Below are 24,371 nucleotides of genomic sequence, written 5' to 3' on the forward strand. Positions count from 1 at the left end.
ACTTGATCTCATCAAGCAGTAACTCTGTCTCCATGTGGATAGTGGCCTTTTGAAGCCCTCCTCGGCTGTTAGAGTACATAACCCACAGGTCTCAAACTGGTGGAGTCAAGGTGGTATGTTTGACTCATTCAATGACATTCAGTAAGCACCTACTATGTGCCTAGCAAGGTGTCAAAAACAGAGCAAAGAACAAAATAGGCAAAGTGATTGTATATATCACTTTATATCCTAGGTCAGGATAAGCAAGCAGTACATAAATTTTTAAAACAGGTATTTTAGGTAGTGATACATGCTATAAAAATTACATGGATAGAGAATGACCGAAGGTGACTAGATTGAATTTACCACTTCTTTGAGTAGGTGGCAGTGGTTCAAGGAAGTGACTGAGTTCTAAACGATGCGAAAAAGACAGCCCTGCAGTGGTATGTGGGAAGTGTTCTAGGCAGAAAACATGTTCTGAGGCTGGAACAAGCTTGGTACTTTAAAGAAAAGAGGCCAAGCGCAGTGGCTCACGCCTGTAATCCTAGCACTTTGGGAGGCTGAGGAGGGCAGATCATGAGGTCAGGAGATCGAGACCATCCTGGCCAACATGGTGAAACCCCACCTCTACTAAAAATACAAAAATTAGCTGAGTGTGGTGGCACACGCCTGTAGTCCCAGCTACTCGGGAGGCTGAGGCAGGAGAATTGCTTGAATCCAGGAGGCAGAGGTGCTTTGAGCCAAGATCATGCCGCTGCACTCCAGCCTGATGACAGAGCGAGACTCTGTCTCAGGAAAAAAAAAAAAAAAAAAAAAAAAAGCATGCTTGTGTGACTGGAGCCTAATGAGCAAGGGAGAGAGTGGAATTGGATGATTTCAGAGGCAGAGACAAAATATAAGGAGGTCCTAGCTGGGCACAGTGGTGTGCACCATAGTTCCAGCAACTCAGGAGGCTGAGCAAGGAGGATCACTTGAGCCCAGGAGTTTGAGTCCAGCCTAGGCAAGATAGACCCCATCTCTTTAAAAGTTTTTTAAAATTTTCATTAAAATAAATATAAGGTCTTTACATGCTACGTATTCCATGAAGTCCAGAGCTATGAATGCCTTCGAATAGGTTCTCAGTAAACATATGAGACAAAATATGACTGAGGGTGACCTTAGATCAGGCTTTCTGAATCTTACAGAAAAATCTTCTTTTGAATCTCTTTTAGCTGAACTTTAAAGAGAAGGATAAAGTAGCATCTGTTTCAGGTGCCAGGGAAGCCCAGAATAAAAGGCTCAGAATGACACAGCTGCATCAACATCCAATGTTCATCGGCCATCTGTCCCCTAGGAATGTCTTAAGAGCTCATGCTCTATTTATGAGAACAGCCCGGGACAGTGAGACGAAGGAAGAAATTGCTTTATAAAAAAGAGTGGCTGCATTCTTTTGTGTGTGGAAAGAGCACTAGTATTGAAGCCACGAAACCCAGGTGTAAAAATAGAACCAAGTGTTCACATTAAACTTTCTGTGCCTCAGTTTCCCCACATGAAAAGTGGAGATAATAACAGCACTTGGAGTGAGAATTAATTGAGATAAAACCTGTGTTGAAATACTGCTTAGAACATGGGAAGGGTTTGAGCTACTATTTATTAATAGTGCCATTATGGTAGATTTTAGCTACATTTATTAATAACTATGAATTTAGAATGTTAATGGAATAAGGATTAGAGAAGAAAAATTTGCTATGGCCAGTGAGAATTCCTTGCAAGAAAAAAGCATTACAATTTTGTGTGTGTGTGTGTGTGTGTGTGTGTTGGACATGGGCAGTTGTAGTGTGGAACACTAAGCAGCACCCAGGTCTCACGTGTGGATGGTACAACCTCAGGAAACTTACTCTTCCTCAGTATAAATGAGAAAGTTCCCTTTTCCTCCAGTGGCTGCAGTGTTGGTCTAGGATGATGAGGTCCTCTCTACCCTCATCTGCATAGTTTCAGGATGGACTTTCTCCTCAAAATCACAGTCCAATAAACGAAAGTAATGAAAAGAGTCTAACTTCCGTTTGTATCATGAGGAGCATCAAACACCACTTAGTTCCTAGCATAGCACACAGCACTCTTGAATTCTTTCAGCCATTCCCAGGGCCCTCGCTTCTCTACCCTGCCCCTCCCATCCCTGCCAGGTCCTGAGCTCCTCCTTGCTCCTCCCTCCTTTTTCGTTTGTCTTTTTTTTTTTTTTTTTTGAGACGGAGTCTCACTCCATCGCCCAGACTGGAGTGCAGTGTCACAGTCTTGGGTCACTGCAACCTCTGCCTCCCGGGTTCAAGCAATTCTCTGCCGCAGCCTCCTGAATAGCTGGGATTACAGGCATATGCCACCATGCCTGGCTAATTTTTGTATTTTTAGTAGAGACAGGGTTTCACCATCTTGGCCAGGCTGGTCTTGAACGCCTGCCCTCGTGATTCACTCGCCTCAGCCTCCCAAAGTGCTGGGATTACAGGTATGAGACACCACGGCCAGCCATGCTCCTCCCTCTTTTGAAGACTTGGACTCTTGTCTTTCCTTCTCCTTCCTCTTTCCTCTTCCTTTTGTTCTCTCTACACTCCCACAGAACAAATATCAATGAACAAAACACCTAGGTCCCTCCCAGTGTGAATCCTTTCCATTACCATCCACAAAGGTGACCACCGTTAAAGCTGGGTGTGAAGGCTTCTAGACATTAGTCCTTTATTCTGAGCTTAAGAAAATATACACACACACAGATGCATGTATGCATATGCGTATATGTGCATATTATATATATGGGGTATATACAGATATCTTTATATCAGGCACATAAACAATGCACACATACTTAATAGGTTTGTGCAAAAAACTGCAATTACTTTTGCACCAACCTAATTTAATATAATAAAATGGAGCTGTGATATACATTTTATTCTGAAAATGGCTTGTCCCTTAACAACATACAACGGACAATTTACATAGATCAATTTTATGGTTTATGCCACATTGTATCACATTTTTTGTCCAAATGAATGCATGTTTCTTCAAATACATACCGTAATACATTTACACATTGTGGTTGCTTCCATTTTTTGCTATTTAAAACTCTTTAAATATTTACAAATCACTCACACCATGGAAGCACCAAACTAAAAAGTTCAGCGTGTGTGTGTGTGTGTGTGTGTGTGTGTGTGTGTGTGTGGTGTTCTACTTGAGGTGGAAGGTAAAAGATTAAGGAGAAAGTCAAGTGGATTGAAATCTGCAATAAAGCGACCATTCTCCAATACTAAATGCACTTGAAATTTATTCGCCTGCATCTGTAGGTAAATGTCCTTCTGTTCTTGAAACAATAAATCCCCATAAACTTCCCATAAAGTTTTACAGAAGTGAACTGTGAGATTGGTTCCCTCGGAATCCATTCAGTGCTTTGTTTGTGCATCTTCCAATCTGAATTTTAGAGCCCTTGTTCTTCCTCCAGAGCCCCTAGACTGGGAAAAGTTCAGAATGCAACATGTCTCAAAGCTGCTGTGCTCTGGGTGGCTGCCAGACTGTTGGAGAGAATTGCTTTCAAAACCCAGAGTATGCCACCATCTACTCAGTTTCAGATTAGTGTAACAGCACCATGCTATGGCAGGGGAAGCTATAATCTTTGCTTTTTGTTATCATTTAAATTCACTTTTAAAAATATTAAGATTCTCAAACAGCCAGATTCTGAACATGCAGTCTTCCCCATTGCTATCAATTACGTCTAAGGCAAGAAAAGAAGACCAAAACTTCTATTTTTTCTAACTTTTATTTTAGGTTCAGGGGTACAGGTGCAGGTTTGTTATATAGTTAAACTCGTGTCACGGGGGGTTGTTGTACAGATTATTTTGTCACCCAGGTACTAAGCCTAATACCCAATAGTTATTTTTTCTGCTCCTCTCCCTCCTCCCAGCCTCCACCCTCAAGTAGGCCCCTGGGTCTGTTGTTTCCTTCTTTGTGTCCCTGTGTTCTCATCATTTAACTCCCACTTATAAGTGAGAACATGTGGTATTTGATTTTCTGTGTCAGTTTGCTGGGGATGATGGCCTCCAGCCCCATCCATGTTCCCTCAAACGACATGATCTCATTCTTTTTTATGGATGCATAGTATTCCCTGGTGTATATGTACCACATTGTCTTTATCCAGTCTGCTACTGATGGACATTTAGGTTGATTCCATGTCGTTGCTATTGTGAATAGTCCTGTGATGCACATTTGTGTGCAGGTGTCTTTATTAAATACAATGATTTCTATTCCTTTGGATATATACCCAGTAGTGGGATTGCTGGGTTGAATGCAAAACCTCAGTTTTACAACTTGAAATATTGAAGCGGGAAATGTAAGTGAAATCCTAAATTGGCATGCCACACTAAATGTTATTGTAATAATTTATTTAATATTTGATTATCCAAGCACGTACTTTTGTACCACATTGTGCTCAATACATGTGGAGGGAAGTGCCGCCATTTTGGATTGCAGCAGTACCTCTTCATGCAGTGAAAATCTTTTACGTTGTGGCCCAGCCAGACCCTCAGTGCAGTCTGCATATAGCTTTGAGGCCTGTAGTGCTGTGGTAACCATTGTTGAACCCCAAATATCCGAGACAGGTCTCAGTCAATTTAGGAAGTTTATTTTGCCACAGTTAAGGTTGTGGGCCCATGACACAGCCTCAGGAGGTCCTGATGACATGTGCCCAAGGTGGTCAGGGCATAGCTTGGTTTTATACATTTTATGGAGACATGAGACATCAATCAACATATGTGAGATGTACATTGGTTCTGTCCAGAAAGGCGGGACAACTCGAAATGGGGAGGGAGCTTCCAGGTCATAGGTAAGTAAGAGACAAATGGTTGCATTCTTTTGAGTTTCTGATTAGCCTTTCCAAAGGAGGCAAACAGTTATGCGTTTATCTCAGTGAGCAGAGGAGTGATTTTGAGTTGTGTCTGTCCTTTGTCCACAAGGATATTCCTTGTGAGGGAGGTATGTAGCTTTTTTTTTTTTTTTTAATCTCAGTAGCTATCGTTTTTAGGAATAGAATGGGAGGCAGTTTTGCCCTAAGCAGTTCCAAGCCTGACTTTTCCCTTTGGCTTAGTAATTTTGGGGGTCTGCTTTCACATCATCCACGCAGCAGCAACTTCTGGTGAACACACTGTTCGTTATTCCAGGCACCACTCATGCAGTCTGTCTTTCCCTGATACAAATTCTCAGATTCCTTTGAAATTAAAACTGTTCTAAATCTGCATACTGGATATTATTTCATTCACATTATATTTATTTTAATTATGTAACACAAAGTTGTAAAACTTCTGTTAGTCTTATATAGACTCGTATATGTCCTGTGTCATCAATGTGAATTCCATTTTCAATCCTCACCCCAGGATGATCACAAGCAAAGCACAGTGTGTCTAAGCTCCTCTGCTTCACACTGAAAAACAGCAACAAAGGCCACCAGTTGCAAAACAGAATCGTTCTGGCTCTCGAATGTGTTCTTTTTATCCTTAAAATTGGAGCATTCATTTCCGTTTTGATGCACTATTTATTTTTATATCAGAAATTATTTTCACTTAGCCATTGAATGGAATTTGTTTTCAGGCTTTCTTTCAATAATATTTCCTTCTTCTTGAGACTATCTGAATTCTAAGGAAACTGCAGCACATTTTGTAAAAATCCAAACCAATTCTCTCACCCCTGCCTACAAAGAAGTCTTTGTTATCTTTCTATTATTATTAAAATATATAGGCAAGATTTTTTGGCCTTTATAGTTCTTTGATATTTCAAAATGCTTCTGTATGATGTTATTGCTTTAAATCATCACAACAACCCTGTGAAGAAAGAATTATTTTTCTAATTTACAAATAAAGAAACTGAGGTCTTAAAAGACTGAATTCATTTCCTCGTCTCTCTTTCTTTGCACTATGGGTTATTTTGACGCTTTACTGATCCTGGTCTCCCCTGAGACATGTGGACTGTGTTACTGTTTTCAGCAGAAAAATCACAGTTTCTATTAATAGGACATGTGAATCTTTTTATTTCCTGTAATGAAAAGAGCACAAAAAGGAAACTTTGATTTGTGTAACACAATTGTATGGATCATATCAACCCATTACCCTGGGTATAGAGCAGTTTCCCAGTTTCACATCCGTCATTCTGCTGAAATGGGTGGCTTTTTTCCACATTTTACTCACCTAATGGATTTGATATAAAACCTGTTTTTCTATGGATGTGAGGCTCTGGAGGTTTTGTAGTCTATCAACACATAAAGGCTGTCTGGCATTACAGCACTCCTGCTCTGCACAGTGGTGGAGTGTAGCTAAATGCAGCTCAGTCTTTTTACAACTCAGCTATGACCATCCTTCATTACAACAGGGCAGGCGATAAAATGGAAACTTAATGCTATTAGATCATGAATTCCAATTATATGAAGAGAGATGGAGGTAAGAGAAATTAGATACCAAAAGGAGATACAATAAAGACAGAAGTGACGTTCACGGGGCTGGCAGTTCTCATAACCATTGTCACCCATCATTGTCGGTACCACCTGAGGACCCAATGAAGATGACTAGCATATCAGATATCTGAGAAGGGAAGTGCTGAGTGTGTCCAAACGTCCAAATAAATAATGCCAAACCTAGAAAAGCTTCTGTCCATATGGGTTAAATAACTCTTCAATTCTGGAACTGTCGAAAGTAGGCTTTGCAGATGGTCATGTCAAGCAATGATAATAACTGGTAGTGGAATTCCCATGGTTCAAATTTATTTAAAAAACACACTTTTTTCATTTATTCAAGAAGCACATATTGAATACCTGTGTGTCAGGCTAGATATTACTGTTAGAAATATATAGAAAGCACAGTCTCTGCTTTCTGAAATTCACAGCCTAGCAGAGGAGAGGAACCCATGAAAGTAATTATAATAACAAGTTAGATGCAATGATAGCTACAAGATCCTAGGAGGACAGGGAAACAGTACCATACCCAGTCCAGGGATACTTCAGAAAGACTGTCTGAAGGAGGTGGCATCTGAACTGAGTCCTAAAGAATGAGTAGAAATCAAGTCCAATGTGGTATATGAACTGAGAGGGTGAAGGGGAGGATGTTGTAGAGAAAGATAATCCAAAAAGAGGAAACAGTGTAAATAAAGCTGGAATCCACACACACCATTGTCATGGTGAGAACAATGGTAGCTGCATGTTGCTGAAATATACATTCTGAGGCTAGGAGTAGAAAGAGATAAGGCTGGCAAAGCAGGCCCATGCTTACTATGCCATGTCACCGAGCTTGCAATACTATATATTCTCCAAGCTATTTGGAACCGTTGGGATTTGATGCATGAGAGTGAAATGGTCGGTTTTGCATTTTATTTTATTTTATTATTTTTTTTTTTTTTTATGTTTTTGAGATGGAGTCTCACTCTGTTGCCCAGGCTGGAGTGCAATGGCGCAATCTCGGCTCACCACAACCTCCGCCTCCCAGGTTCAAGTGATTCTCCTGCCTCAGTCTCCCGAGTAGCTGGAACTACAGGCATCTGACACCACACTCAGCTAATTTTTGTATTTTTAGTGGAGATGCGGTTGCACCATGTTGGCCAGGCTGGTCTCCAACTCCTGACCTCAAGTGATCCACTTGCCTCAGCCTCCCAAAGTGCCGGGATTACAGGCATGAGCCAGCGCACCCAGCCTTGTTTTGCATTTTAGATGGGTTTCTCTGTTGGCTTTATCAAGGATGAATTTGAGATGAACAGCACCAGGAACAGAACCAAGTTAGGAGGCTGCTGCCACATCCAGGCAAGAGACAATACAAAGCCAAGGCAGCAGAAGGAATGGAGAGGAGGAGACACAGCACAGACTATTGAGAAGGTGTGGCTATCAGGCCTTGGGGATTGACTAGATGCTAAGGAAGTGTTCCCAGGTTCCTGCCTTGAATGGCAGAGTGGGAAAAGCTCTACCTTCTGAGATGGAGAATACTGCGGATATAGTTAATTTGGAAGAGAAATGTTTGCTTTCAGATATTTAGAGTTAGATCTCTATGAGTTTAAGGCTAAAATAGGCATTTCTTACTGGACAGTTTACCTTGATGATTTATACTGAAGATCTAACTTATGCATAAATTTGGGAATTGTTAACATATGATTAGTACTTGAAATCATGAAATGGGTGAAAATTACTCAGGAAAAGAAAGAAAAGCATAAATATTCATCCCTGGGACACAGGAACATTTTGAAGTTGTCATTCCCCAGAGTCACCCCCCACCCCCATGGCACTTCAGTGTACTGCACTCTTTGAGATACAGATAGATAGATAGATAGATAGATAGATAGATAGATAGATAGATAAATAGATAGATTTTTTTTTTCCTAATAAATAGAGACGAGGTCTCACTATGTCGCCCAGGCTGGTCTCAAACTCCTGGGCTCAAGCAATCCACTGGCTTCAGCCTCCCAAAGTGCTGGGATTATAGACATGAGCCACTACGCCCAGCCTGATAGTCTACTCCTTAACCTACAGGAAGCAGACATCAATTTGTTTTACAACCTCTAGATGCAAAAAATACTACATAGTCTTATTTTTACTAAATCAAAACTTCGTTTTTTGCTAAATCTTCTTCCCCTCTTTGCCAGGGTGCAAAAGATTCAGTCTTGTTATTCCCCACTTTCTGGAATCAACCACATAGCAACCTTTAGGGCTTACCCAGGACAGAAATTTGAGTGAGGACAGGAGGCCAGAAGTTCCCATGACACACCTAGCTAGTCACGTCTCCACTTCTAGTTATCAACTTTGAGCCCTGGTAGACCTAGGATTACTCAGGCATAAATAATAGCCCCTCATGAAAAGTGGGAAATTGTAGAGCTCTAATGTGGAGAGCCTGAAGAGCTTCATAAAAAATCTTAGACTTGTTCTCACCCTCCAAACATGTGAAACACACAACTGTTTCAAACATTTTAAATGTACCGAAATTACCTCATAAGTACCCTTTATATTTAAATGCACTAATAATGGGATTGACATGTAAGAATTTCCATGACTAGGAACAAGCCAGTTTTATCACAAGCCCCAGAACCTGGCTATAGGTCACCTCACAGCAGTGCAGGAAGCACCTCAAGTGTTATGACCTTCAGGCTTTCACCAGCATATTCTTTTTCTCTGTGGGACCCCATCCCCATTCTAGCCCAAAGGACCTGAATCACAGAGACACACAGGGTGAAATATTTATGTTGTTGACTCCTCCCGCAAACTTGTCCTCTGATCATTTTGGGTTGCAGCCGTGAAACAGGCTTGCTGGATGGGAAGAAATGCTGCAGAGAGAGTGGCTGACTCAAACTCATGGACAACATTTTATTAATAACTTGAAGCCCTTCATTCTAAGTGAAGCTTGCCCAGTAAAATGAGGCCTAGAGCTGAACAAAGCTCCTCTTACCTAACCTGAATGTACAAAAAAGGTTTAATTAAGGAAGTAATTTTTTTTTTCCTCCCGTAAGGAAATCTTGACAAATAGACTCAAATCTGCATGCAAATGAAGCCATCTGGTTGATTGTTGTCCACAGTCCCCAGCTCACAGGAAACAATAGAAGGCCCTTTGCATAACTCAAAGAATCTGCAAATCTCTAACATTTGGGTCACTAATAATTTTCAGAGTAATTAGTCTCTTCAGAGCTGCTATTTACATTGGAAAATGTTTGCCATTTACAGCAGAAGCTATAGATATGCTTCTAGGTGCAGCCCCAGTGTGAGCCATTTGGTGGCCTGAGGAAATCACTGAGTCTGGGAGGGGAATGACAAGACCACTTGCCACTGGAGCCAGCCCAACAGCCACACTCCTCACCAAACTGCAGCCCAGAGTGCCTTCACGCAGTCTTCTCCATGTGGGCCAAACGCGGACTCCTCTAGCCACCGTCTCTTCCCCCTTCCTAACTCCCCATCTCCCCTCTGCGGAGGGAGGAGAGAGGGCAGGGGCAGGCATACCAGGCAGGGCCTCTACTTCTCATCACATGTCTCTGCTACTCTGCAATTACCTCCCGTAAACATTTGTTCAAATGCAATTATGTCCATTGTTTGGGTAACTCTACCTTCTTAGTTGTCAGGTCACTCCTCCTTTCATCTGATTTTTACTTAACGGCTACTCTACAAAGCGTAACACAGGGCTGGTGCTCAAGGATGCTAGCTCCGATTCATGTGTCCTGAATGGAATTACCAAAAAATAAATAAATAAATAAATCAGTGGAGATGAAGAAATAGGGAGCACAGAGTTTTGGAAGCTAGTGAGGGAGCAGAGGAAGGAAAGAAATGAAGAGGACAAAAGGGCAGACGTGGGTGAGGTCAAGAGGAGTGAGCCAGCTGAGGAAGTAACTGCTGCAGGCTTAGCTGTCAATCCTGGGGTTTGCTGCTCCCTGTGGATGGAACTGGAGGACATAATGCTCCGTGAAATAAGCCAGGCACCGAAGACAAATACTGCAAGCTCTCATGCATGAGTGGAATCTAAAACAAACAGACAGAGAAGCAGAGAGGAGGATGGTGGGTACAGAGGCTGGGAGGTGCAGGGAATGGGGAGATGGTCAAAGAGTGCACTTAGGAGGAACATGCTTGGCTGGTTGGTTAAGTTCTATTGCACAGCTTGGTGAATGCAGTTAGTAATAGAATATATATATTTCACAATTGCTAAGGATGAATTTCAAATGTTCTTACCCCCCAAAATGTTAAGTATTTGAGGTGATGGATATGTTAAGTACCTTGATTTAATTATTTCACTTCATATTCATAAATCGTAACATCACTTTGTACCCCATGAATTTATACAATTATACATTGTCAATTTATGATTTCTAAAAAAGCATTAGTACCTGTGGTAAATCAGGCTCAGGGGAAAAGCCTCAGGGTTTGTCGTCTTACTGTTCACACATTGAAGGAAAAGAGGCTCCTCTTCCAGCCTTCCCCACTCCTTGGCCAAGCCCTTGCACAGGCTGACTGTAAGTGAAATCAAAGGCTATCAGTGTAGTAGTAAGTAATCACATTTATTGATCTTTTTTTTTGTGCCTAGCACTCTGCTAAGTGTACTTCATGGGTTATCTCCTGAGATTCTCACCATACCCTATAAAAGAGGTTCCACTGTTGTTCTGTTCCTGGACCAAATAGGGTCGAGCTGCTTATTCTCACCACCCAATAATGAGATGCAGATGAACTGGGAAAGAAGAGAGGTTTTTTTCTTTCGTTTTGTTTTTTTGAGATGGAGTTTCGCTCTTGCTGCCCAGGCTGGAGTACAATGGTGCGATCTCAGCTCACCACAACCTCCGCCTCCCAGGTTCAAGCGATTCTCCTGCCTCAGCCTCCCAAGTAGCTGGGATTACAGGCATGCACCACCATGCCTGGCTAATTTTGTATTTTTCGTAGAGACAGGGTTTCTCCATGTTGGTCAGGCTGGTTTCAAACTCCCAACCTCAGGTGATCTGCCCTCCTTGGCCTCCCAAAGTGCTGGGATTACAAGCGTGAGTTTTTATTTCTGTAACTGGGTACAGGGAGAACACCTGGAAATTATCACCAGATCAACTCAAACTTAAAAAGTTTTCCAGAGCTTATACACCTTCTAAGCTATATGTCTATCAGTAAGTGTGCATTTATCTAAAGACATAAGTGACTCACTTCTTTTAATTTATAACTAAGATCTGAGTCCTGAAGACCTTCCTCTGGAGCCTCAGTAAATCTACTTAATCTAAATGGGTTCAGATGCTGGGCTAATGACCCTTGTCTCCTGCTAAATCATGGAGGTTTGGGGAGTTCCTTCAGACCCCCATTAAACTTGTTTGTGGAGGCCTGGGGAGTTTCTTCAGACCCCCGATAAAACTTGTTTAATCCTAAACAGGTCCTGTTAAGAATTCCTTCATTATCTTGTCATGTTTCAAGGTCCAGGAAAGGCCTAGGCAAACTCTTGGTAGGCTTTTGTTACATCCTAGCCTTTGTATAAGGGCACTGGTTCTTTCAGCTTTTAATATTTAACTTAACCTTTCAGTCAGTGCTGAAACAGTTGTTACGGAGGCCTGCATTAGTTGAGACCTGGCCTGCCACAATTCCACTGTACACATGAGGATTTAGGAAGGCCAAGTGATCTGCCTCACGTCACCCAGTAGGTGGAGATGGTAGAGCCAGAATGGGAACCTGGAGGTTGGCTTCCTCAGCCTGCACATGGAAACAGTGCAGGGAAGCTTCACCAAGTGACAGCCCAGAGCAGCCCAGGGACTCACTTCCTGTCATCTCTCCCACCCCCCAACACCTCATCCTGGTAGTACCACCCCCGCCAATGCTTCTAGGGCTCTTGCTGGACCCACAGGTGGACTGTGACCTCAGTCTGTTACCTCCTTCTCTTCATTCTCCATGAAAGAACTTCAGCACATCACAAGTTCAGTTACTTCACTACTGGCAGTAAAGGAAAATCTGTAAGTCCAGGCTGTTGAGAGGCAGGTGGGAAGCAAGCTGTGGACCTCCAAGAGGCCCAGGAACTAGAGGCAGGCAAGGGCCAGGCTCAGAGCCAGAGGAATGGCGGAACGTCTATGTGAGGGTCAGTCACACCCCAGCTCCCCCTCTGACCCTGCCAGTGACTGTCCTACTCTACCCATGCAGGAAGTGGGGGTTCACACTCCAGACACCAGGCACCAAAAAATGGGGGTAAAGCTCCTTAATAAAAACAGAGGAAAGATGTGGAAATTGACTTAATAAGGTTGACCCCTCTCCTTAGCCTTCTTCCTCCCAGCTCCCCAAGCACTGACCAACAGACATATATTCCTCATGAGGAAAGTAGCGGATTCTTCTCTCAAGATATTGAACATTCAGTGACTAAAACAAGTCACAGATACTGACATTCGGGGTCCCTTCAATGGGACAGGGGACTCTTCATGTGATAATGAAGCCCAATCATCAAATCCATCACCATCCCAGACACACACACTCCAGATTGCAGTCAGCTGTCTAGTACTTGACTGTTCAGTATAAACAGACAGGTGAGAGTCACCAACCATGTAGAGCAATGTCAGAGATGTCATAAAAGAAGGGACCCCAAACTCACAATCCAGGGTAGGGGTGGGTGGCAGGAGGTCTGGGAAGAAACAGAGGCAACAGAGAAAGCAGAAGAAAACGTTTGATAATTAAATTAATATTCTCAGACAAGAGAAGATATTGAGATATTGCCTCCAAAAAAATTAGAATGGGGTACTATGAAAAAGGGGACTATCAGAGAACGAGAAATAATACTTGGAAATTTAAAATATGATAGCTGAAATTAAAACACAATGACCGTATTGAAAATAAAGCTTAGGAAATGTCCAAAGAAGTAGAACACAAAGGAAAAAGATCAAAATTAGGAACAAAATTAGAAAAAAAAATCTAACATAAATAGGTGTTTGAGAAAAGGGATCAGAGAAATTATTAAAGTCTCAGACCTGATATGGGAGAAAAATCTATATCAAGGCAATCATGAAGTCCCATTTAAAAGAGTTAAAGAAAAGATTCTGAAAGTTTCCAGAGAGGAAAAAAATGTAGGTTGCATATAAGGCTTCATAAACAGAAAGCAGTTGCTTTCCCAGTAGCAGCCCTGACAGCCTGACAATTTTCTTTCTGGAGTTTCTCAATTAAGTATGAAAGTAGAATAATGACTCATCAGAAGAACATGGGTTTAGAAAGTTAACCTCGAGTATCTCTTTTCTCAAGGAGCTACCTGAGAATATGTTTAAGGAAAATGAGAGCGTAGACCTAGGAAGCAGATGTCATGAGATCCTGAAACTTGGGGATGTAATACCAAAGTGTGGCAAAAGGAAGTCACTTTTGGCAGTCACTAATGGCAGAGGGAGGTCCCAGGACAAGAGCTGTGCAGTAACCCTGAGAAGAACCCGTCCAGGTGGGAACAAAGGAAAGAGAGCTGTAGAAGATGCCTCCAGAGGACAAAAATGTGACTGCAGATGGCCTGATGTGTGCAAAGTTGGAAAATTTTTGAGAAGAGTTTTACTGCTGTGTTAGAGAATCTGGAGAGAATTCATGGCAGATACATAGAAAAACAAGCAAATGAAAAAAATAATTATTGATTTTGAAGAAACAAAATACAAGAAAATACAATTGCAAAAAACAAAAATACAAGAAAATACAATTACATACAACAAAATGCAAGAAAATACAATTTAAAGAAAATACAATTCTATTTTACTATTTGGCTCTTAAATTATATTACATAGTCCTAAAATATGAATACTGTGCTAAATTTATTTTATTATTATTATGATTATTATAATTATTATAGAGATAGTGTCTTACTGTTGCCCAGGTTGAAATGCAGTGATATGATCACAATTCACTGCAACCTCGAACTCCTGAGCACAAGGGATCCTCCTGCTTCAGCCTCCCAAACAGCTAGAACTACACCATTATACGCAGCTATTTTTTTTTTTTCAGAGACAAGATCTCACTATGTTGCCCAGGCTGGTCTTGAACTCCTGGCCTCAAGCAATCCTCCCACTTCAGCCTCCCCAGTCACTGCAATTACAGGTGTGAGGCACCATGCCAAGCTTGAATTTCAATATAACCAAAAATCTGTGATTTAGCTATTTGGGGAGAATATAGAGAAAGGGGCTAGGGAAGCAGGCTTATAAAAGTGCTAAATTCTCATCGTATATTCAGGAAAATCAGTAGAGAATATCTAAATGGTATAAATTAATAAGTAGCTCCAGAGGTTTTTTTTTAAAAAAAAAAATACAGCTGTTTAATTGAAAGAGTTAAAAGTGTAAGAAAGTGTTTCTAAGGAATTGGGAGGGGGCGGGAAGCAGGGAACTGCTTTTTGCTTTAGTCCTAGCACCACTAGACCTTCATAACTATAAACATGTAATACTTTGTTAGAAACAACAATTAGGTTTAAAATGAAATGCTCTCCATCAGAAAATGTGCTCAGGAAGTTTGAAGTTGGAATCCCATACTAACTTAGTCCTTTCTTGCACTGCTGTAAAAAAAAAAAATACCTAAGACTGGGTAATTTATAAAGAAAAGAGGTTTAATTGGCTCACAGTTCCACAGGCTGTACAAGAAGCATGATGCTGGCATCTACCCAGCTTCTGGGGAGGCCTCAGGAAACTCACAATCATGGCAGAAGGCAAAGGGGATGTACACATACCCCGTGGATGGAGCAGGAGCAAGAGAGAGAAGGGAAGGTGCTGCACACTTTAAACAACCACATCTCATAAGCACTCACTCACTATCATAAAGACAGCACCAAAGGCGATGGTGCTAAACTATTTATGAGAAACCGCCCCCAGGATCCAATCACCTCCCACCAGGCCCCACAACATTGGGGGTTACAATTAGACGTGAGATTTGGGTGGGAACACAGATTTAAACCGTATCCAATACTAAATAATCACTGGTCGGATTAAAGTAAGTGGCTGCTGTGAAATTTGTGTGAAGATATGATAGTGCATTTTCTATTGATGCTTAATTGGGGTTTAAAATGATGTGATGATGGAGACCAGCAAGCCTGCTTTGCAGGCTCAGCCCCTCTCTCCTGCACTAGCTAGAGATGCCTCCCTTGTTTCTCTTGCCACACGTGATGAGCCCTGGCCTTGCCTAACATGTAGTTACAAAGCTTCTCGTGTGATTGACTCACTTCCAAGCTTGCAGAGTTTTCAGTGTCATCTCGATCACTCTGTAAAGCTTTTGACTCCAGCCCCGGGCTGGGTCTCCAGTCCCTCTCTACTTGCCTCATTATTCTGTTACTGTTGACTGACCCTTCCAGTCTCAGACACTAATTTCTGTTCTGTTTCACATCTTTCACATCTTCCCTCTCAGTTTCCAGCCTTGCCCCCTCCACTTATCCGTCCTGGCCTGGTCCCTGCCACCTCCTTTGGCACTGTCTTTGCCATATAGTGAATCTCTTATTCCCAGCTTGGCATTCTCACCCATTGTCACTTTACCTCCATAGCACTGACCTTGGTAGCAAGTACAAATTGCAGTGATTTCAATAACCTTAAGGTTATGATACCATCAGTCTTGCAAATGCATGGCATTGTTCAATGAAGTCTATAGGGAGTTATAGAAATAAAGTCATGGATAAGGAGAATTATGGTGTGCTAGTGGAAGCAGTATCCAGTTATCAGTAGGTGCTAAAGCAGCATTAGCTTTTATTTATATTTATTTAGCATCTTTAATACCCAGGTTACCATAAAGAACATTCTGTCTCATAAGGACTTTGTAAAAGGAGTGAAAATGGATATAAATGAGAGGGGCAATGAGTTACTTATCTATTGATTGAATAATTATTTATGAGTGCTGACTATATTCTGAGGCTGAAGATTACTGAGAGGAAATGTTTTCATGCCAGCTTTCATGGAGTCTATGATCAGTTGGGAGCAGTATCAACAAACAATAATAACTCTTTGCATCCAGAAGCGCTATAAGCACTGGAAAAAGCACTCACATAATCTTGTTATGATAAAAAAAATCCCAGAGATTGGGCAACAGATTCCTCAGAACAGGACTCAGAGATGGTTACCACGGGCTGGAGCAGAAGCATCCATGATTTATTATTTGTACCCCACTCACTGAAAACCTTTAAGTCCACATCCCATTGAGCATGTTTACTTATAAATTCCATCCATGTGCCACTGCATTTATATAGTGTACATTATAAAGTATAACTAAAATCGATATTAAAGGATAACATTTTCAAAATAAGTAAAAACAGAAGTTCTAACATCATCTGCCTGAGCCCTAGTGACCACCCTCGGCACCTCCTGAGCTGCACTACTACTGTGATACCATCAGTCTAATCCAGAGTGGAGTCCTCCCTGTTGCTTCTGGATTTAATAAGCTCATCCAGAGATTTGAGATAACTCACAATTGACAACTCCAAAGGCATCATGTGATAATTCAGATGTTTCCAGGATAGTGGGAAAAACCATTTGTACAAGGCATGACTTCCCCGTGAATGAGTCTATTCAAGAGATCAAATTAGAATGAAGTTGCTTAGTGAGCATAGAATTAGAATAAATGGAATTGTGGTCTATAGAGATATTTCATCACACTTGAATAACTGATGGAACTACTTTTCTCCTCTCTGCAGATATTTCTGTCTGAATAACCAGTGCCGGGCCTCAAATAAATACTGACATGTTTTACTTTTAGCTTTCCTTTTTCTAGAATCATTTTAGACAACTGCCCTTCTGTTAATACATCACCACCTCAGAAAATAAGAAGGTACTTGATTGGATTGAAATTTTAAAATGTTAATTGCATTCATATCCTGGGGATACAGCCTAAAGAGACAGAATTGCTTTGCTCAAGGCTGAAGTCTGGCTGGGGACTTTGATCTCTGCAGGCTCTGGGGTCCTTAAAGGGCTCTCACCCCATTAGGATGAGCTGAATCCTTCTGGCCCTGGGCCTCATCTTTATTCCCTCCCAGCTTCAGGACTCTCTGAGCAAGAGCGTTGATTTAGGTTTTCTCACAGAGGTGCACCTGAATGCCTCTTGCTGTGTAGTAAGGCAGATGTTGAGGGGGGAGGAAGGCTTACCCTTGATAACTAGCAACTTGAGCTTTGCAAAGCGCCTTTCTGTTCCTGTAACCAGTAGCCTACACTACATCATACAATATTCTCCTCCCCAAGAAGAAAGTAACCTGTTTGCCTCTTTTCTCCTTCTGAAATCTATGATTTTATACTTTGTTTAAAAAAAAAATAGCTGCCGGGCATGGTGGCTCATGCCTGTAATCGCAGCACTTTGGGAGGCTGAGGCAGGTGGATCACCTGAGGTCAGGAGTTCGAGACCAGCCTGACCAATATGGTGAAACTCAATCTCTACTAAAAATACAAAAATTAGCCTGGCATGGTGGTGTGTGCCTGTAATCCCAGCTACTCAGGAGGCTGAGACAGGAGAATCGCTTGAACCTGGGAGGCGAAGGTTGCAGTGAGCCGAGATCGCGCCACTGCACTCCATCCTGGGCGGCAGAGCGAGACTCTGTCTAAAAAAAAAAAAAAGAAGCTTAAGACTGCACTAAGATTAAGAACACATTAAGAACAGTTTTTACCCTAATTAAGATATTTACAAACGTATTTTGCACTAGTTCCCTGTTTATGTATTACCTGCGACAGTAATTAATAGGGATGCCATTGGCTGAGACAGCTTCAGAGCCCTAGATACCTAGGGAAGGAAGCCAAATCCTCTTCAGTGTGAATACTGAAACAAAACTAAGCTTATCAGCAATTGGAAACCATCACCTAACCTCTAACTAAAGACTTTCCACATTAACCAATCAAACGGTTTCTTTGTCTTGCATCCACAAACACATTTCTCTCTCTCCAACCCCGCACCCCAGTAGACAACTTGAATTCTGGTGCTGCCCAATTCACGAATCACTGAATGTCCAAATAAACATGTTAAGATTTTAATATGCCTAAGTTTATCTTTTAACATGCCTGAGGACTTATCTAGATGTTGCTGTACTCTAGACATTTCTAAAAACAAAAACAGCATTAATTAAATAAGACCATATTTTAATATTTCATAATTTAAAACTATGACTTAAGCATGGCAGAACCAACACAAAGTAACTTTTATTTGAAAATAGTAGCTCAATTTAATATTGCATATGTGTATAATTTGCATAAAAGGGAGGAAAAATATCATTTGTGTATGAATAGAAACTAATGGAGTGCACGTTGTTGATTCATTGTGCCTTTTGGAGAAAAGATATAGCAAATACTGTGTTTTTAAAAAAGCATACATTTGGGGTTTAGTATTAGAGTTAGAGGCTTTAGTAACTGCTTTCAATCACGCCCATATATTTTAGTCTTTAGCTGTGATAGTAAATGTACTCAGAAATGTGCACATTAAAAAGGAATTTCTCCCCTGAAGATGAAGTTGAGAGCCAACTCTTGATCCCATATTAAATTCTTGGTCCAACTGTCCTAATGGAATCCGAGTAACGCAGTTTGGCGTTTTTATTGCATCCTGTGAGCTGTTTTTCTCCTGGAAACACTGGCTGCTCCGTCAGGCAATGAGTGGGGAGAGGCAGCTGGTACAATCACGTCTTCTCCAAGAGCTCAAGGATAGAGGCTGGCTGAGAGCCATTTGGTGGGCTCACTGCCTCATCCCCATACCATACAACAATCCCACAGGCCAGAGCCTCACCTGCAGTCCCCAGGAGGAAGCAGGAAGGGAAGAGAAGGCAACTCACCTCTGAGAGTTTGGCACAGGAGAGGTGAGGAAACTGCCCTAGCCTAGTCTGGTCACTTCTGCCTCATTCCCGGCTCCTCACCTCCTCCGGGCTCCATCAGTTGTATTCCTGAAGCACCTGCACCAGGTGTCTGGGTGGCCGTTGACGCAGGAGTGGGCACTGGCTCTTCCGAAGCAGAGGTGGATGAAAAGCAAGAGCAAAATACCAAAAACTTTGTTCTTACTTTGTCATCCTGAGGTCTATTTCAGATGCTGCTTGCACCAGACCAAAGCTACCAGTACATATGCAGGAGTTCAAAACAGCTCCCACCCACCCACACAGTAACCCCAGGGGCTTCTCCCAATTGTTACATCTATTGGCATTTACTTCTTAGAGTCCCACAGGACTCCTTGGTAGGAACCCCAACTATATAAATCTTTATTGTTATATAATTATAAAATATTGTTTATCATAAATATTATAAAATATTTTATTGTATAATTTATAGAAATTCTATATTAATATTTAATTTTATATAGATTATATATATTAATATTTTAAATATCTTTATATGTAAATGAATATTATATAGACACACATATAACTTTTGGAAAGTCAAAAATCTATTTGTGGGGATTTGGTCCAATGTTGTTCAACAAGATGAGAGAAAATAACGTCTATTGCTAATGGTACTTATTAAACTCAAGAAATGGGTATCTGTTACATGACTAGGCTGATCAGGGTGTGAGTTAACCTGATTTTTTTGTTTTCTTCCCACAGGGAATTATTGGAATGCCGCCTCTTTCCCAAACCCATCCTCCTACCTGCACTTCTCTACTTTCCAAGGGGAAACTAGCGCTGACATTTCTTTCTACTTCAAAACATTAACCCCCTGGGGAGTGTTTCTTGAAAATATGGGAAAGGAAGATTTCATCAAGCTGGAGCTGAAGTGTGAGTATAAGTTGCTTGTCAACTCATGGGTAGCCACTTTCGTCACCTCAGGGTGGTCCGGGTCCTGATTGTGGAAGGCCTTTTGATTCAAACATGGAAGTTTCCTTTGTTCCAGGAGCAGGACTAGAGGTGGACACACAAGCCTGAGTTTGGGCTCCAACCTCAGTCCCTGTCCTTGGGATGCTCTCAGGGAAGCAGGCACATCCAGATTCTCAAGCAGTCAGTCAAGAAGATGACAGAGAACACACTTCCCTGAGAATGTGGGAGAGGAATGTTTATCTACAGCTTCATGTATCGTGTGGCTGTTTTCCAAACAGACAGGCTCAAAAATAGGTGAGGGGTGTGTGCATTGACCTGAGGAGCAGGGAGTGAGGAAAATCAGGTCAAGGAAGACAGGAATGATAACTAGTGACATCTGTGTGAGTTCAGGAGGCCACAGAGACCACCGGACTGGGCGATTCCATGACACAGAGTCTGCAGGTTTCCTACAGAGGACCCACACCTGCCCACCCTCTACAAGTGAGTTCTGGATGTCATGTACTTAGCCAAAGATACAGAGACAACAAGAGGCAGAGCAAGAGAGGATGCTGCTTAGCTCAGTTCGGCTGGCCTTGGAGCAAACACCCTAAGGGGGCGTTCAGGCTTGGGGAGCTCTGTCAGTGGAAGGTGGGAGTTCGCTGCACAAGACTTGAGAAGCGCAATGCTTGCCCCACCTGAACCCTTTAAACATCAGGCCCCAATTTAGCTTTAGGAAGTTACAATCCCCTGACTTCCAGGCTAGTTGATTATTTGCAAATGTTGAACTCCATTGGCTGTGAGAGTCAGGGAGACCACAGATCAACCAGAAGGAGGAGGCCAGGCTACGTCCCCTGTCCCTTTGCAAAACCTCAGCCTTACACAGCATATCAAAAAGTCTCCCTTCCGGCCAGGCACGGTGGCTCACTCCTGTAATCCCAGCACTTTGGGAGGCTGATTTGGGTGGATCACGAGGTCAGAAGATCGAGACCATCCTGGCTAACACAGTGAAACCCCGTCTCTAATAAAAATAAAAATAAATTAGCCGGGCGGGGTGGCGAGCGCCAGTAGTCCCAGCTACTTGGGAGGCTGAGGCAGGAGAATGGTGTAAGTAAACCCGGGAGGCGGAGCTTGCAGTGAGCCTAGATCATGCCACTGCCCTCCAGCCTGGGCAACAGAGCAAGACTCCGTCTCAAAAAAAAAAAGTCTCCCTTCCCCAAGTTCGTCCCCTTTAAATGAGTGCTTATGTTCCTGGGTCTGGTCTGAGAATGATCCCAAATCCATTTCCCATTTCTGCTGAAATGCTATTGGATTCGCAGTAGCATTCTTAGGTTCAATTCCACACCGTCAGGTAAATTGCTTAATCTCTTTGAATCCTAATTTTCTGATTTATAAAAAGGAAATGTTAATTTGTGGGGTTGTGATGAGAATAGAATTTAGATACTCATAAAGCATTTATTTCGGTGTCTAGTAGTTATTGTAATTATCATCTTCCGAGGATGCCCGTGGCAGATCTGCTCTGAGCCAGGTCTGATTTAAACGGAGACTAAGGCTATCCTGGTCCTAGAATTAAAATTAACTAATTAATTAAAATCCCCCCTTTACTGAATTATGGATAAGAATAATTGAAATGGGATTCTTGCTTCCCTCCGTTAAAATTAACTAACTGAATCAAACTATTTTCTGACTTCTACATAAGTTGGATCAAATTTTAGAAAGATTTTTTGGCCACAAAAGAAAATTGCCAGTTCTATATTTAAGTGGTTCTGTAAGTTTCTATAAAAGTGCTTGGATTCCCCCATCTTTATTTTATGTCCTCAAGTTTTGTAAAGCCACGCCTGGGTGGGAAGGAACACAAACCAGATAGAGGGAAAGCAGGTGTTTCTACTCAGCCCTCGGGGTCAAAGAGTTAATGGGTGCAGCACACCAGCATGGCACATGTATACATATGTAACTAACCTGCACATTGCACACATGTACCCTAAAACCTAAAGTATAATAATAAATAAATAAATAAATAAATAGGAAAAAAAAAAGAATTTATCTAATTTCTTCTACAGTTTTCTTTTTTTTGTGACAGGGTCTCACTCTGTCACCCAGGCTGGAGTGCAATGGTGCAATCATGGTTCACTGCAGCCTCGAATTCCCAGGCTCAGGTGATCCTCCCACCTCAGCCTCCCAAGTAGCTGGGACTACAGGTGTGTGGCACCGCACCTGGCTAACTTTTGTGGTTTTTGTCATTGCGGGGTCTCGCCATGTCAGCCAGGCTGGTCTCAAACCCCTGGACCCAGGCAGTGTGCCTGCCTTGACCTCCCAAAGTGCTGGGATTACAGGTGTGAGCCACTGCACCCAGCCACTAATTTCTAATTATGAAAAATCTTTAGAGCTGTCTTCAGAGTTTTCCAGGTCTTTCCACAGTATGAAAACCATGTGGCCCGGGTTGAATTACAGCCTCCTTTTGTCAAATACCTTTACTTTCACTGTATCCTTTACTCTGGGTGAAAACATGTGAAACGTTCAAGATACAGGTTCGAGCCTCTGATCTTTCCTCAGAGCCCCCTGTACCTACTAATAACCAGCGAGGGTGGAAAGACCTTTTCACGATCCCCAAAATGTCACATATTAGATGCCCATCATTATATGTCATCTCCATCAGGGTTCAAAGGAGCCTCATGGAGAGGGAGGCAGACTTCTGTATTTAAGAAAAACTACAAAGCAAACCAAAAGTGGTGCTTTCATGAAGAACATGGAGAAAAAAATGGCCATGACGGAGGCTTCTTGCTGTCACTGTCTCATCAATCACACTTTTTCTTTAATTTTTTTAAATTTTTTTTTGAGACAGAGTCTCACTTTGTCGCCCAGGCTGGAGTGCAGTGGTGTCATCTTGGCTCACTGCAACCTCCACCCCCCGGGTTCAAGCGATTCTCCTGCCTCAGCCTCCGAGTAGCTGGGATTACAGGCGCCCGCCACCGCGCCTGGATAATTTTTGTATTTTTAGTTGAGACAGGCTTTCTCCATCTTGGCCAGGCTGGTCTTAAACTCCTGACCTCGTGATCCACCCGCCTCGGCCTCCCAAAGTCCTGGTATTACAGGCGTGAGCCACTGTGCCCGGCCGCTGATCACACTTTTTCAGTCAGACACTTCACCGTCAGGATTCCTGAGACATTGGATAGAGAATTCTCTCAGGCCCACTTCCCTGTGTGAGGAATCACTCCACAAACCTAATTGTTTTCATAACAGTGGTGGGCTACCAGAGGGGCCTCAGGAAACGTTGATTCTGAAGTTAAACTCTTTAGAACTGTCTCCATGTTTTTCCCTTTTAGCTTGTTAGGCCTTCTGATCTCTTTCTGATAGGAATTCACATTGTGTTTCTCTAAGCGTGTCTCGAAGGAATTTTGTCACAGTTCATGACTACATATTGCTTTCCAGAATGACAGTTCTGTCAATTACATTGTGCCCTTCTGTCAAGAGTGGAAGATTCTTGACTCAGAAAACAGTGAGTCAGTGTACAATAAGTTAATGAGATACTATCAGCATCTTATGCACAAGTAGAAAAACACAGAGATAAAATTAGGGCAATCTCACTCATTAGCATGCTTTAATGGTAACAATTTAACCCTATACTTCATGTATTTACTATTCATATTTATTCATTCATTCAATGAGTATTTACTGAGTATCTACTATGTCCCAGGTACAGTGCTAGTGCTGAGGGAATTCAGTCAAATCAAGTGTGATTTCTTTCCCTCAAAGATCTTTCTGTTTGTTTTAGGAAGCAGGCAAGTAACTCAGGCGTTAAGATAATAACAAAAATAGCTCAGCTTCATTCAGACTTTCAGGCCTCGTTCCAGGCGTTTTATGTGAATCATCTCACACTCCTAACCACCCTATGAAGTGCATACTACCATTCGCATCTCCATTTTATAAACGAGGAAACTGAGGCACAGGGTGAGTAAGTTGCCTGGCCAAGGTCATACAGCCAGGAAGTGGCAGAGCTGGTGTTTGACCCCAAACATTTTGTGTCTGTCCCAAAGTCATTGCTTCTGACGTTAAAGCACACTGCCTCACAGAACAGATATCGAGAAAGAGGCCGGGAGCACTGAGGGGAATATTTAAACCTGACTGGCGTGACAAGGAGCGCCTCCCAGGGATGGAATGCTTTAATTAAATTTTGATGGATAAGTAGAAGCCAGTAAAGTGAAGAAGTGGGGGAAGAACAGAAGCCAGGGAAAAAAGGAAGTTTCAGGATAA

At 42.1% G+C, this 24,371-nt stretch overlaps 1 protein-coding gene across 1 annotated transcript in view; it reads left to right on the plus strand.

The window, feature by feature from the left end:
- The window catches only part of CNTNAP2 (contactin associated protein 2), a 2,266,356-nt gene that overhangs the window by 1,945,564 nt on the left and 296,421 nt on the right, over positions 1-24,371 (plus strand). Inside the window, 1 exon segment of the mRNA NM_001133793.1 lies at positions 19,935-20,105. Within this exon segment, the coding sequence (NP_001127265.1) occupies positions 19,935-20,105 (171 nt within the window).

Source organism: Pongo abelii, chromosome 6, assembly GCF_028885655.2.
Source record: "Pongo abelii isolate AG06213 chromosome 6, NHGRI_mPonAbe1-v2.0_pri, whole genome shotgun sequence".
Lineage (NCBI taxonomy): Eukaryota > Metazoa > Chordata > Mammalia > Primates > Hominidae > Pongo > Pongo abelii.